This window comes from Coregonus lavaretus (genome assembly GCF_964263955.1).
Source record: "Coregonus lavaretus genome assembly, chromosome: 27".
NCBI lineage: Eukaryota > Metazoa > Chordata > Actinopteri > Salmoniformes > Salmonidae > Coregonus > Coregonus lavaretus.
The window spans coordinates 37455689-37471755 of NC_140014.1; the positions used below are offsets into that span (position 1 = coordinate 37455689).

The window sequence follows — 16067 nt, forward strand, 5'->3', positions numbered from 1 at the left end:
TATACAGGTAACAAACTGAGATTAGGAGCACTCCCTTTAAGAGTGTGCTCCTAATCTCAGCTCGTTACCTGTATAAAAGACACCTGGGAGCCATAAATCTTTCTGATTGAGAGGGGGTCAAATACTTATTTCCCTCATTAAAATGCAAATTAATTTATACGATTTTTGACATGCGTTTTTCTGGATTCTTTTGTTGTTATTCTGTCTCTCACTGTTCAAATAAACCTACCATTACAATTATAGACTGATCATTTCTTTGTCAGTGGGCAAACGTACAAAATCAGCAGGGGATCAAATACTTTTTTCCCTCACTGTACCATGTTGTAGCTTTGTGTCTCTGCTTTGATCCAATGTAAAAAACACAATTTCAAATGTTTCTACATAAGACCGAATCAAGGAGGTCGGTCACATATGTCTAGACAGCAGCTCTGCTCTGGGGGAACAGACCTCTCCAACCCTGTTCCTGGAGAGCTAACCCCTCCTGTAGGGTTTCACTCCAACCCTGTTCCTGGAGCGCTATCCCCTTCTGTAGGGTTTCACACCAACCCTGTTCCTGGAGAGCCAACCCCTCCTGTAGGTTTTCACTCCAACCCCAGTTGTAACTAACCTGATTCAGCTTATCAACCAGCTAATTATAAGAATCAGTTGTGCTAGATCAGGGTTGGAGTGAACACCTACAGGACAGTAGCTCTCCAGGAACAGGGTTGGAGTGAAAACCTAATGGACAGTAGCTCTCCAGGAACAGGGTTGGAGTGAAAACCTACAGGATGGTAGCTCTCCAGGAACAGGGTTGGAGTGAAAACCTACAGGACGGTAGCTCTCCAGGAACAGGGTTGGTGTGAAAACCTACAGGACGGTAGCTCTCCAGGAACAGGGTTGGAGTGAACACCTACAGGACAGTAGCTCTCCAGGAACAGGGTTAGAGTGAAAACCTACAGGACAGTAGCTCTCCAGGAACAGGGTTGGAGAGCCTTGGACCAGACAGACACCTGGTGAACATTACAGACAGAACCTGTGGTGAGCACTGAGCAGCATCACCTGCACAATAGAAGATCCACACCTCCTACCAGACAACACCAAGTAAAAACTAATACATCAACTCAATCAATAATGCTGTCAATCCAAACTTTTACCAAACTAGGGGTAAAATACAAGAAAAACAAACGTTTAACTGGCTGGCCATGCAGAATAAATATTTTAGTTATTCAGTAAGTTGGACCAATGAAGCAAGGTGCAACCTTCACCTGCACCTTCAGGCAAAGCATGCCTGAAGTTCATATCAACACCCTGATCAGGGTCAATTTGAATTGAAAGGGTAGGAAGCATTACTTTTTGCTCACCAATGTAACAACACAGTGTTGTCAAAGACTTAGTGAGTTAGTTGTAGTCACAATCTGGTTACCTATAAGTACAAACATAGCTATGATTTTGGGTTATTACATATTTATTCACTTATTTCCGGATATCTTCGAAACTACCCACAATGCACTATTTCTCAATGTCATATGGCTGATCTGTGCTACCGAGTTCGTATACTAGCTCGGTAGCTTGCTGAAGCTGGCAAACATTAGCAGCTAGCCATGCTAGCAAGTAATTACATTCCGGACAAAGTGTTGGCTGTGGTGAGCTACAATCCACCAATCACAGGAACTGTGATGTAAACAAGAAGCAGATGGGGCACGTGCGGCCATGCAGCATGCACTTCACCGACTTTGTGGCTGTTAAACCCCTACAACTTATCCAGAACGCTGCAGCCCGTCTGGTGTTCGACCTTCCCAAGTTCTCTAATGTCACCCCGCTCCTCCGCACACTCCACTGGCTTCCAGTTGAGGCTCGCATCTACTACAAGACCATGGTGCTTGCCTACGGAGCTGTGAGGGGAACGGCACCTCCTTACCTTCAGGCTTTGATCAGACCCTACACCCAAACGAGGGCACTACGTTCATCCACCTCTGGCCTGCTAGCTCCCCTACCTCTACGGAAGCACAGTTCCCGCTCAGCCCAGTCAAAGCTATTTGCTGCTCTGGCACCCCAATGGTAGAACAAGCTCCCCCACGACGCCAGGACAGCGGAGTCACTGACCACCTTCCGGAGACACTTGAAACCCTACCTCTTTAAGGAATACCTGGAATAGTATAAAGTAATCATTTTAACCCCCCCACCCCCCTCCCCCCATAAAAAAAAGAAGAAAAAAGTGGTTGTCCCACTGGCTATCATAAGTTGAATGCACCAATTTGTAAGTCGCTCTAGATAAGAGCTTCTGCTAAATGATGTAAATGTAGTGGGAACCCGTTAACACAGCAGGTGCCTTCTTCCTGTGGGCTCAAAACGAAAGAGAAAATCATACCTGCTCTAATTGTGTAGTACCTCGTCTGTTCTCCTTTTTGTTGTCAACTTTTCGGCATGTTCTCTGTGAAGCAGTCTACGGGAGTTATGTAACTTTTTCCACCATGGCATAGTGCTAGCACGCTAGCTGACGGACATCTGGAATCTATTTGGGATTTCCCTGACTCTCCATCGGCCGGTGAAGCGCCCGCCTCCCCCTGGCTTTGGTAGCTAACTCAGCCTGCACGTTTCTACAAGTTTTACCATCGGATGGGCCCCAGCCATTAACCTGTAAGACTCTGCTCTAATATTCTTTGATAACTGGTTAGATGGCGTTATGTATTTCCAAAACTTTGGTTTACTTGAATGTAGCCGTAAGTTAGGTGTTGATAGCAACTAGTTGTCTCATGTAGTGCTAACGTAATATTAGCAGGCTAGTAGGGCTAACGTTTGCAGGCTAGTTGGCTAGAAACCTTGAAAGTTAATGTGTAACAATAACTTCATAAAGTATTTCCTTGTAAGTTGGCTGAAAATGTAATTGAAATCAGTAGTCATGAGTGCAAACGATTTGGTTTAATTTGAAGTTATACATTTTAAGTTATTTCTGTTGTTTACTTTATAGGGAATAATAGTCTGGCTTGCAGGTTCCCCCAGATTACATCACCTCACCGGAAAAACATTTTCCGACATGACTTCAACATTCTTCTGATCGGTTTTAAGTAATAACTCGAAAAATAGAAAAGTGAGGTGTAACTTTGCATTGGGACTTATCAATAAATAGCTTCTCCTTTAATAAATAGCTTCTCCTTTTCAGTTTATTTAGAAATAATTGAAAATAAATGCAATTTTCTCAATTATTGAATCCTGAATTGACTGACTTCACTTTGAATTGACCCCAAACCTGCCCCTGATCTTCCATCTCCCAGGCTCACCTTGTATGAGGTCCTTGGCTTGCTGTGAGACACTCCGCCAGGCCTTTCCCTCGAAGGAGAAGTCTCCCTGTTTAATCTTCTTCATGATCTCTTCAGCGCTGGTGCGGGCCATACTCTTCCCCTGGCACTGGAACGGCACTTGGCCCGACAGCATGGTGTACTAAAATATAATAATCATAAAAATAAAATAAATATATCATAATAAATATAATAATAAATATATGATCCAATATAATAATAATATAATAAATACTATGTACCATAATCCTACATGTAGCCTATATGTTGAGATTGTGTATACTATTGCATGCATGTTCTCTATGCATGTGTACACATCTTTAAACCGTTAGCTTACTAAATAATGTACCAGGTGTACTCTCACCTGATCTAAACCTGATTAAGGTTGGCCTGGTTTCTAATACCTCATCAAACAAACAAGACTTTTCCAGTGCATGTTTATCTCTCTTGCTCTGTGGCATGTGTGTCCTCTCCTCTCCCCTTGGCTCACTATGCTTCCAGGGCACTCTGCTGTACAGAGCCTGGCCTGTCAGGAAGCATCACATCACAGCTATGTACACACATTCAGCCCAGCCAGCACACTACTATACTGAACCCCCAGGGGGTGAAGCAGAAAGAGAAGAAAGGAGAGAAAGCCTCAAGGCTGCACGCTCGAGAGGCCAAGCGGAGAAATCGCTCTTCCTCCCTCCCCCCTCTCTTCCTCAAGCTACAGTCTGATTTAAAAAAAAAACACATCTGCTTAAGGATGGGGCTAGGGAGATGTAACCCTTCTCAAATTCATAGACAGCGCTTTCAAATGCAAAGACCGACAGTCCGTGACAGCCGAGAGATTGTTTAGCCATCTTTTGACCCTACACATTGTTTGTTTACATTAAGAAAACTTCATGTTTTGGGTTATGATAGAAATCAAGAATTGAAGGAGCATTGAAAAGCTTCCCAAAAGGCAGACTGTAGCCTAGCCATTAACCCACTGTGCTCTGAGTAAGCATGTAGCTGCAGAGTCCTGCTGGTAGCGCTTCATTTACAGAACAGACCACAGGACAACAGAAGAGCAGCATGTTAACTGTCCTCAATAAGATAGATGGGTATCAGACAGGCCCTAACCACATAACACAATACCACAGCATGCAGAGAACACCAGAACAGCTCCCCATGTGAATGGCCTTGTCACACAGAATGTTGACACACAACTGCGAAATCAAGCTGCAATTTCTGTAGCTGTATCGAAGTGTCAATGAAAATGTCAGATCTACGAGAAGTGCAGCTAATTGGTATAGAGCAGGAGTGTCGAGCTCATTTTTCCCACGGGCTGCACTCAGTCTTCACCGAGCTCCGGCGGGCCGCACTGAAAATGTGTTATATTTTCTTGTGATCAAAATGTGCAAAAAAACAGCCCTCTGTCCAATTTTCGATGCTCCCTGCCTGTCTAGCTTTCATTTTGGTGTTTTTTTTGCGAGCTGGACAGAGTGAAGAGACTGTATTAATATAGGTCCATTAGCATTTCTACACAGTTTCAATTTGGTTGTAGTCTTTTAAATTAAATATAGATTGAGGTAGTTTTCTCACCCAAAAAAAAAGATTTATAAAAAATGTATTTATTTATATGTTACTCAAACCACCTGCGGCCGGATTGAATAAGCTTGAGTTTGACACATGGTACAGAGGCCAAGTTTTGATTTGGGATTGGGCAGCTCTCCCTCTCCCTGGGTGAAACTTTTTTTTAAATCCTTGGTTCCCTCGAACTCCTTTTCAAAACGCATCGGAGGAGAAGTTCTGAGGGAAGGAACCTTGGATCTTCTCATCCAATGCATTTTAAGGGTATAAAGATTTACACCTCTGTACCCCCTCGGACCCCCACTCACCAGGATGACCCCCAGGCTCCAGAGGTCACATGACTCATCATAGCCGTCGTATTTGAGGATCTCTGGCGCGGCGTAGGCCAGGGTGAAACACGGCGTCTTCAGCAGCTGGTTGTCTGGAGGCTTCAGCCGGGCAAAACCAAAGTCTATGATCTTTATCTCCGAGTTCTCACTCTCATCTGTGAACAGCAGGTTCTGAAAGACGGGTTTCAAGAGAGAAACATGTTTCTGTTTTTCTACTCCGTCTAAATGTATCACTGCCATTTAATAAATGGCACCCAGATGACCATTTCTAGCCTTATGACAGGAAGGATGAGATGCAACACTTCTGAGATGTCAGTTTCAGTTCCATTTCTCCAAGTATTTGGTACTATTAATTGATGATACACACACACACACACACACACACACACACACACACACACACACACACACTGAGTGCTTCAGTAATACCTCTGGTTTGAGGTCTCTGTGTACCACTCCTACATCGTGCATATGGCTGACGGCTGACACCAGTCTCCTCATGATGCGGCTGGCCTCTGTCTCACTGAAGTGCTGCTTCCTCCGGATCCTCTCCAGCAGCTCTCCACCACGCAGCAGCTCCAACACCAGGTACGTATGCAGCTAGAGAGAGACAGAAAGACGGACAGTTACTCCTAGTGTCTCCAGAGAGAAGCATTACAGTGTAGAGTACAATATAATGAGTCATGTTTACTATGTATTAATAGTTCATATACACATGTAAATATTCCTAGATATTTTGTAATTATATGTAATTATTTTGTAGTTATATTATATTTGTAATGAAGTCATATGCTTTACTGAGTCAATATGATCCATCCTGCTCGGAGTGCTCTGAGCCAAGGATGTAGTTACACAATAGCTGAAATTGTTTAGGAAATTCAAACAGTAGAAACCCTGAATCCACATTTCCATATTCCTAATAACAATCCAGCTCTTACAGTGACTGAGAGATGAGGAGCGGATGTGGGGAGCGGGCGGGGGGTGGTGTGCGTCCAGATTGACAGGGAGTCTGCAAGTGCACACTTTGTGAAAAGGGTGGAGAACTGGGAGGCAGATTGGGAGGGGGGCTTTGCTTTGATCTAGGTCAAAGCCCTCACTCTGCCTGCGTCCCAAATGGCACCCTATTCCCTTTTATAGTGTACTTCTTTTGACCAGGGCCCATAGGGCTATGGTCAAAAGTAGTGCACTTTAAAGGGAACAGGGTGCCATTTAGGTCCCATCCCTCTCTGAGGTACCAGTATAGTAAGAATCCAGCAGAGCTCATCAAAGCTAGTGGTGCTGCTAGGCCTGAAGGGCCCCAGCTAATGAACCCCAGCAATATCAGCCACACACACACACAGACATGAACACACACACACACAGAGAGACATGAACACACACACACACACACACACACACACACACACACACACACACACACACTTGTTTGACCCAATTTGGAGCAAATTGTTTTTTTGTTCACTAAACTCTAGGCCCACATACAGATATGAAATATGTTCCATGTGGGTTTGATTAATCTATATCTATAGTGAATGTACCTGTATGTGGTTCAGCTGCTGTAATGTACTCAAACAGATACAACCTGAAAGATGAGGGGGATAGTGTAGTGTTTATTACAGGACAACAGGAAGGAGAGAACAGAGGGAGAATGTCCCAGGAGGAATCTAGTTTCCACATTCATCTGCTCTGTTCCACTTCAGTGACTTAATAAGGCTACCTGTCTGACGTGTCTTGTCTCCATCACTGGCTCTGTCAGATAGCGACTATTTCTGAAGATGGGCTTATACTGGCAATACTTGGGATTTCAGGTCTCTCTTGTAAAATAGACTTTATCAAAATGAGAAGAACATGTATAAATAAAAGTTCAATGGAAATATGTGGTTGTTTTTTGCCTACTTCAGCTGAATCCGATGAGTGTCTGCTAAATGACTAAAATGTAATGTTTTCACTGACTGAATAGCATGATGCACTTATTTCTAACCAGAACTCATCATCTGATAGCAAACAGAACAGGTGTTTCTTGCAAAAAAACAGTATAGAGATTGGGGTTAACAAAAAAAATCCTTACCTGGTCATGGTAAATCTCGTGAGTCTTGACGATGTTGGGGTGGCCGTCGCAGAGCTTCAGAGCTGCAATCTCTTTCTGTGTCTGAGCCTTCATCCTAGAGGGGAGAGAGGAGACAGAACACATGGTCACACAGAGAGAGTGTCATCGGCCTCCCGAGTAGCGCAGCGGCCTAAGGCACTGCATCGCAGTGCTTGAGGCGTCACTACAGACCTGGGTTCGATCCCAGGCTGTGTCACAACCGGCCGTGACCTGGAGTCCCATAGGACGGCGCACAATTGGCCTAGCGTCGTCCGGGTTAGGGGAGGGTTTGGCCGGGGGGGGGGGCTTTACTTAGCTCATCGCGCTCTAGCGACTCCTTGTGGTGGGCCGAGCGACTGCAGGCTGACTTCAGTCGTCAGTTGAACAGTGTTTCCTCCGACACATTGGTGTGGATGGCTTCCGGGTTAAGCGGGTGGGTGTTAAGGAGCGCGGTTTGGTGGGTCATGTTTCGGAGGACGCATGACTCGACCTTCACCTCTCCCGAGCCAGTTGGGGAGTTGCAGCGATGAGACAAGATCGTAATTGGATATGACGAAATTGGGGAGAAAAAGGGGGGTAAAATAAAAAATAAATAATATAAACATCCTCTCACTGACAACTGTGTTTATTTTCAGCAAACTTAACATGTGGAAATATTTGTATGACCATAACAAGATTCAACAACTGCAGTGCATCTCCTCCTCATGGACTGCACCAGATTTGCCAGTTCTTGCTGTGAGATGTTACCCCACTCTTCCACCAAGGCACCTGCAAGTTCCCGGACATTTCTGGGGGGAATGGCCCTAGCCCTCACCCTCTGATCCAACAGGTCCCAGACGTGCTCAATGGGATTGAGATTCGGGCTCTCTGACATTCCTGTCTTGCAGGAAATCACGCACAGAACGAGCAGTATGGCTGGTGGCATTGTCATGCTGGAGGGTCATGTCAGGATCAGCCCGCAGGAAGGGTACCACATGAGGGAGGAGGATGTCTTCCCTGTAACGCACAGCGTTGAGATTGCCTACAATGACAACAAGCTCAGTCCGATGATGCAGTGACACACCGCCCCAGACCATGACGGACCCTCCACCTCCAAATCGATCCCGCTCCAGAGTACAGGCCTCGGTGTAACGCTTATTCCTTCGACGATAAACACGAATCCGACCATCACCCCTGGTGAGACAAAACCGCGACTCGTCAAGGAAGAGCACTTTTTGCCAGTCCTGTCTGGTCCAGCGACGGTGGGTTTGTGCCCATAGGCGACGTTGTTGCTGGTGATGTCTGGTGAGGACCTGCCTTACAACAGGCCTACAAGCCCTCAGTCCAGCCTCTCTCAGCCTATTGCGGACAGTCTGAGCAATGATTGAGGGATTTTGTGCGTTCCTGGTGTAACTCGGGCAGTTGTTGTTGCCATCCTGTACCTGTCCCGCAGGTGTGATGTTCGGATGTACCGATCCTATGCAGGTGTTACACGTGGTCTGCCACTGCGAGGACGATCAGCTGTCCGTCCTGTCTCCCTGTAGCGCTGTCTTAGGCATCTCACAGTACGGACATTGCAATTTATTGCCCTGGCCACATCTGCAGTCCTCATGCCTCCTTGCAGCATGCCTAAGGCACGTTCACAAAGATGAGCAGGGACCCTGGGCATCTTTCTTTTTGTGTTTTTCAGACTCAGTAGAAAGGCCTCTTTAGTGTCCTAAGTTTTCATAACTGTTACCTTAATTGCCTACCGTCTGTAAGCTGTTAGTGTCTTAACGACCGTTCCACAGGTGCATGTTCATTAATTGTTTATGGTTCATTGAACAAGCATGGGAAACAGTGTTTAACCCTTTACAATGAAGATCTGTGAAGTTATTTGGATTTATACTAACTATCTTTCAAAGACAGGGTCCTAAAAAAGGGGCATTTCTTTTTTTGCTGAGTTTATATACAGTACCAGTCAAAAGTTTGGACACACCTACTCATTTTTACTATTTTCTACATTGCAGAATAATAGTGAAGACATCAAAACTATGTAATAACACATATGGAATCATGTAGTAAACAAAAAGTGTTAAACAAATCAAAATATATTTTATATTTGAGATTCTTCAAACAGCCACCCTTTGCCTTCATGACAGCTTTGCACACTCTTGGCATTCTCTCAAACAGCTTCATGAGGTAATCACCTGGAATGCATTTCAATTAACAGGTGTGCCTTGTTAAAAAGGTAATTTGTGGAATTTCTTTCCTTCTTAATGTGTTTGAGCCAATCAGTTGTGTTGTGACAAGGTAGAGGGGGTATACAGAAGATGGTATTTTACCAAATATGGCTAAGTCCATATTATGGCAAGAACAGCTCAAATAAGCAAAGAGAAATGACAGTCCATCATTACTTTAAGACACGAAGGTCAGTCAATAGGGAACATTTCAAGAACTTTGAAAGTTTCTTCAAGTGCAGTCGCAAAAACCATCAAGCACTATGATGAAACTGGCTCTCATGAGGACCGCCACAGGAATGGAAGACCCAGAGTTACCTCTGCTGCAGAGGATAAGTTCATTAGTTACCAGCCTCAGAAATTGCAGCCCAAATAAATGCTTCACAGAGTTCAAGTAACAGACAAATCTCAACATCAACTGTTCAGAGGAGACTGTGTGAATCAGGCCTTCATGGTCGAATTGCTGCAAAGAAACCACTACTAAAGGACACCAATAAGAAGAAGAGACCTGCTTGGGCCAAGAAACATGAGCAATGGACATTAGACCGGTGGAAATGTGTCCTTTGGTCTAGAGTCCAAATTTGAGATTTTTGGTTCCAACCGCCGTGTCTTTGTGAGATGCAGTGTGGGTGAACGGATGATCTCCGCATGTGTATTTCCCACCGTAAAGTATGGAGGAGGTGGTGTTATGGTGTGGGGGTGCTTTGCTGGTGACACGGTCTGTGATTTATTTAGAATTCAAGGCACACTTAACCAGCATGGCTACCAAAGCGTGGTCCTCTGTAGCTCAGCTGGTAGAGCACGGCGCTTGTAACGCCAAGGTAGTGGGTTCGATCCCCGGGACCACCCATACACAAAAATGTATGCACGCACGACTGTAAGTCACTTTGGATGAAAGCGTCTGCTAAATGGCATATTATATTATTATTATTATAAAGCATTCTACACCTGGCCTCAACAATCCCCGACATCAACCCAAATGAGATGGTTTGGGATTTGGGATGAGTCGGACTGCAGAGTGAAGGAAAAGTAGCCAACAAGTGCTCAGCATATGTGGGAACTCCTTCAAGACTGTTGGAAAAGCATTCCAGGTGAAGCTGGTTGAGAGAATGCCAAGAGTGTGCAAAACTGTCATCAAGGCAAAGGGTGGCTATTTGAAGAATCTCAAATATAAAATATATTTTGATTTGTTTAACACTTTCTGTTTACTACATGATTCCATATGTGTTATTTCATCGTTTTGATGTCTTCACTATTATTCTACAATGTAAAAAATTGTAAAAATAAAGAAAAACCCTTGAATGAGTAGGTGTGTCCAAACTTTTCACATGTAATGTATATTTCTATACAGTGGGGAAAAAAGTATTTAGTCAGCCACCAATTGTGCAAGTTCTCCCACTTAAAATGATGAGAGAGGCCTGTAATTTTCATCATAGGTACACGTCAAGTATGACAGACAAATTGAGAAAAAAAAATCCAGAAAATCACATTGTAGGATTTTTTATGAATTTATTAGCAAATGATGGTGGAAAATAAGTATTTGGTCACCTACAAACAAGCAAGATTTCTGGCTCTCACAGACCTGTAACTTCTTCTTTAAGAGGCTCCTCTGTCCTCCACTCGTTACCTGTATTAATGGCACCTGTTTGAACTTGTTATCAGTATAAAAGACACCTGTCCACAACCTCAAACAGTCACACTCTAAACTCCACTATGGCCAAGACCAAAGAGCTGTCAAAGGACACCATAAAGAAAATTGTAGACCTGCACCAGGCTGGGAAGACTGAATCTGCAATAGGTAAGCAGCTTGGTTTGAAGAAATCAACTGTGGGAGCAATTATTAGGAAATGGAAGACATACAAGACCACTGATAATCTCCCTCGATCTGGGGCTCCACGCAAGATCTCACCCCGTGGGGTCAAAATGATCACAAGAACGGTGAGCAAAAATCCCAGAACCACACGGGGGGACCTAGTGAATGACCGGCAGAGAGCTGGGACCAAAGTAACAAAGCCTACCATCAGTAACACACTACGCCGCCAGGGAGTCAAATCCTGCAGTGCCAGACGTGTCCCCCTGCTTAAGCCAGTACATGTCCAGGCCCGTCTGAAGTTTGCTAGAGTGCATTTGGATGATCCAGAAGAGGATTGGGAGAATGTCATATGGTCAGATGAAACCAAAATATAACTTTTTGGTTAAAAAAACTCAACTCGTCGTGTTTGGAGGACAAAGAATGCTGAGTTCCATCCAAAGAACACCATACCTACTGTGAAGCATGGGGGTGGAAACATCATGCTTTGGGGCTGTTTTTCTGCAAAGGGACCAGGACGACTGATCCGTGTAAAGGAAAGAATGAATGGGGCCATGTTTTGTGAGATTTTGAGTGAAAACCTCCTTCCATCAGCAAGGGCATTGAAGATGAAACGTGGCTGGGTCTTTCAGCATGACAATGATCCCAAATACACCGCCCGGGCAACGAAGGAGTGGCTTCGTAAGAAGCATTTCAAGGTCCTGGAGTGGCCTAGCCAGTCTCCAGATCTCAACCCCATACAAAATCTTTGGAGGGAGTTGAAAGTCCGTGTTGCCCAGCGACAGCCCCAAAACATCACTGCTCTAGAGGAGATCTGCATGGAGGAATGGGCCAAAATACCAGCAACAGTGTGTGAAAACCTTGTGAAGAGTTACAGAAAACGGTTTGACCTGTGTCATTGCCAACAAAGGGTATATAACAAAGTATTGAGAAACTTTTGTTATTGACCAAATACTTATTTTCCACCATAATTTGCAAATAAATTCATAAAAAATCCTACAATGTGATTTTCTGGATTTTTTTTTCTCATTTTGTCTGTCATAGTTGACGTGTACCTATGATGAAAATTACAGGCCTCTCTCATCTTTTTAAGTGGGAGAACTTGCACAATTGGTGGCTGACTAAATACTTTTTTTCCCCACTGTGTGTATATATATATATATATATATATATACATACACATACATACATATATATACACCATTTAGCAGATGCTTTTATCCAAATCGACTTACAGTCTTGCGTGCATACATTATTTACGTCTGGATGGACCGGCCAATCGAACCCACTAAAGAGCCGTGCTCTACCAATTGAGCTACAGACGACCACACTGACGTAAAAGGACCACAATGACGTCAAACGACCACATTGACATCACATACAGTTAGCTAGTTAGCCAGTGAGCTAGCTCCGGGAAGGTCTAGCCCTGGTAGGTGTCAGTTTGGCATGACAATGGTCATACTGTATGAGCTGGCCATACAGCACCAACAGATCTGGGATCAGGCAGGACTATGGTAACAGTACCTCTTGCTGATGATCTTCACAGCATACATCTGTCCAGTCTTCTTGTGGGTGCACTGCCTACAGATAGAGAAGCCTCCTTCACCCAGGGCATTGTCCTTCAGGTCCATCTCATAGTTCATATAAAACAGAGAGTCCTAAAGGAAGGGGAATCATTGTTTAGGTCAAATCACCATGCTGTTTTTTTTTTTTTCATAGCCATTTTATTACAAACATCTATCTATATCTCATCACGCCTCAGCCCAAACAACTGATTACCAATCCTGTTTCAATGTGATCCAACGCTGCAACCGCAACTATATTTTCTATTGGAGAGACACCACAGTACACAGCCACACACATCAAGACTCATTATAGAGCTTAAATGAAGCAAGGATCAGAGAGCAGAGGAGATAAACCCCCCCCCCCCAAAGAAACACTTAGTTAATGCAGCCAAGCCTAAGTGTGTTTGTGTGGAGGGAAGAGATGTGACCCTATTCATCTAACTGTCGTGTACTGTACACATACCGTCACCCACCCAGTAACAGTGTTGTACCTTCATCATGGTGTTGCAGGCCACAGCAATCCTGAGCCCCCACACGGCTGTGTGTGTGTGTGTGTGTGTGTGTGTGTGTGTGTGTGTGTGTGTGTGTGTGTGTGTGTTGTACCTTAATCATGGCGCTGCGGGCCACAGCAGCAGACCCTGGTCTCTCTGACCCTGATCCTCCACACAGCTGCAGCGTGTCGTCCATCACAGCATTTCTCTTGAACAAGATGGAGGGGGCCATGAACGAGTAGCCCTGTAACCAGAACACACACACAAAGAGAGAGAGAGGGTGTATATTATGCTTCATGTAAAACACCCTCTCTCTCTCTTTGTGAGAGAGGGTGTTTTACATGAAGCATAATATGAAGCAAGAGGGGACCATGAACGAGGTGACGCATACATAGGAAGAGGGGGTTTAATATACACAACTGTCATTTGCAGCACAGGACAGAGACTGGTATACCCTTCACAGTATAGTGCCTACCAGAGACTGGTATACCCTTCACAGTATAGTGCCTACCAGAGACTGGTATACCCTTCACAGTATAGTGCCTACCAGAGACTGGTATACCCTTCACAGTATAGTGCCTACCAGAGACTGGTATACCCTTCACAGTATAGTGCCTACCAGAGACTGGTATACCCTTCACAGTATAGTGCCTACCAGAGACTTCCTTTTTTGTATAACCAGGCCTCCCATTCCAGCTCAGTGAAGAACTAATTATAACCTGTCAATACTGTAGAAACTGGAGTGAGCGTGACAATGGCTGCCATTCATTGGTTGTCCATCTGTGCTCATTGTTAGAACTGTCATCTATGATGAGATTGAGATGTGCTGCCTGGCTCCAGCTGTGCAGGGCCCAGGGTTTACACACACACAAACACACACACACAGCTGCGTGGCATGCATGCAGAGTAAGAGCCATGGATGGACGGAAGGATTGATGGATGAATGAATGAATGGATATGGACGCATCAGAATGCCCAAATTGCCAGGCTTCAATATCTGATTGCTCTGCTGTGAAATTACATCTCGTCGGGGTTCTAATGCAATTTAATTTTGTTTTGTGAGGCAAGGGGGAGAGCAGACCCCAGAGTTAAATGTTGTCATCTCAGCCACTATCTCTATCTAACACAATTGCTAAGGCCTGGCTGCAAATTATAAAGACTAGCCTACAAATCCCAGTATATGTGCAAGGCGGGCTGCAGGCGTGAAATAAAACAAGACTAGCCAAGATAAAGCTGGCAATCACAGGTTTAAGGCGTAACTGAGGCAGACATGGCGATTCTCTGGAACTGTAACCACTTATTCCAGCAGAGAAAAAGAGAGAAGCCCCTTTTTTAATGGGCCTATTGATCAGCCAGGCTCGAGGAGCCAGAAGGCATGGCAATCACAGCTGAGATTTCACGCAATAGCCTACATCAAATCAGACACATAACCAAAAGCTGGCACACAGCTGTATCCGTAAAGCACCTCAGTGTAGGAGTGCAGATCTAGGATCCGGTCACCTCAGTGTAGGAGTGCAGATCTAGGATCCGGTCACCTCAGTGTAGGAGTGCAGATCTAGGATCCGGTCCCCTCAGTGTAGGAGTGCAGATCTAGGATCCGGTCCCTCTGTCTAAACTGATCCTAGATCAGCCCTCATGCTCTGTGTGACACGCTTTATGAATAGGGGCTCAAAGCCACATTATTGTTCAAAGCTATAGCATAAATAGTCATTCACATCTGTTTGGCCTATCCAAAACGGAGTATGGCTATAATTATGCCTTGAATGAAAAGCCCTTTAGTCAATTTGAATACCAATATACACACAGACAGGCTCGTATTGACCTTAAAATGAGCTATTGAGGACATTTCTGTCCCACCTGAAAGATGCGGTCACAGTTCTGAGGCATAGCTGCAGGGGAATAGGTGGGGTCCATCTCGGTGAACTCCTCCGAAAAGTTGCTGACATCCAGCTCATCCCTGATCACCGGCTTGAACGGGGCGAGCACCCGCTTAGCGGCCAGGTCCTCCCAGTTAATCTTCTAAAAGGAGAGAAGATGAAACCCAACAGAACGCTTTTAAAATCAGCAAACATTTCTCCTTCAAGCACCGTTTTATCAACAAAGGCAAATATACTGTATGGTATGTACCAATAGACCTCAATGTATCAAGATGCCACAGAGAAGAAAAAACTAAGACCTTCTAAGATGGACAATATATTCTCAATGTGTTAGAGAGGAGATACTAGCCTGGTCCCAGATCTCTTTGGCTGTATAGCTAACTCATATGGTCCTTAGCAATGACAATGTCCATAGGGGCTGGCTATGCAGCACAAACAGATCTGAGATCAGGCTAAGGAAATGGCTCTGGTACCAGGTTAAGGACCCGCCCCTCTCTCTTACCTGGTAGAATGGATGTTTCTTAACGTTGTCAGCTCCGTCAGGCCCAGAGCCCAGTCTCTTCTTTGGGTCTTTAATGAGGAGGCGCTGGATGAGGTCTTTGGCCAGAGGGCCCATGTCTTTGGGGAACGGAGGGTCCTTCTTCGAGATCCTCCTGAGAGGTGACAGAGGTCAGGGTTGGACAGGATTTAAAAATAAAATAAATCAATAATACATACATCAAGCAAATTCAAATCTGGACCTCGAAGGCAGTTCCACTGCTGATGTTCCTTCCTCCACTGTAATCAGGGACTGATTTAGACCTGGGACACCAAGTAGAGCAGAAAACCAGCAGTACTGGGGACTTCCAGGATCGGATTTGAACACCCGTCACTGACATACAG

General features: G+C 44.7%; 1 protein-coding gene across 1 annotated transcript in view; it reads right to left on the reverse strand.

The window, feature by feature from the left end:
* Positions 1-16067, reverse strand: part of LOC311102690 (ribosomal protein S6 kinase alpha-5-like) — a 56784-nt gene that overhangs the window by 19313 nt on the left and 21404 nt on the right. Inside the window, exons 8-15 of the mRNA XM_084144062.1 lie at positions 15688-15838; positions 15166-15327; positions 13421-13552; positions 12777-12910; positions 7227-7320; positions 5588-5758; positions 5138-5329; positions 3258-3417 (exon numbers count right to left, since the gene is read on the reverse strand). Of these exons, the coding sequence (XP_084000188.1) occupies positions 3258-3417; positions 5138-5329; positions 5588-5758; positions 7227-7320; positions 12777-12910; positions 13421-13552; positions 15166-15327; positions 15688-15838 (1196 nt within the window). The remainder of the gene's footprint in view (positions 1-3257; positions 3418-5137; positions 5330-5587; positions 5759-7226; positions 7321-12776; positions 12911-13420; positions 13553-15165; positions 15328-15687; positions 15839-16067) is intronic.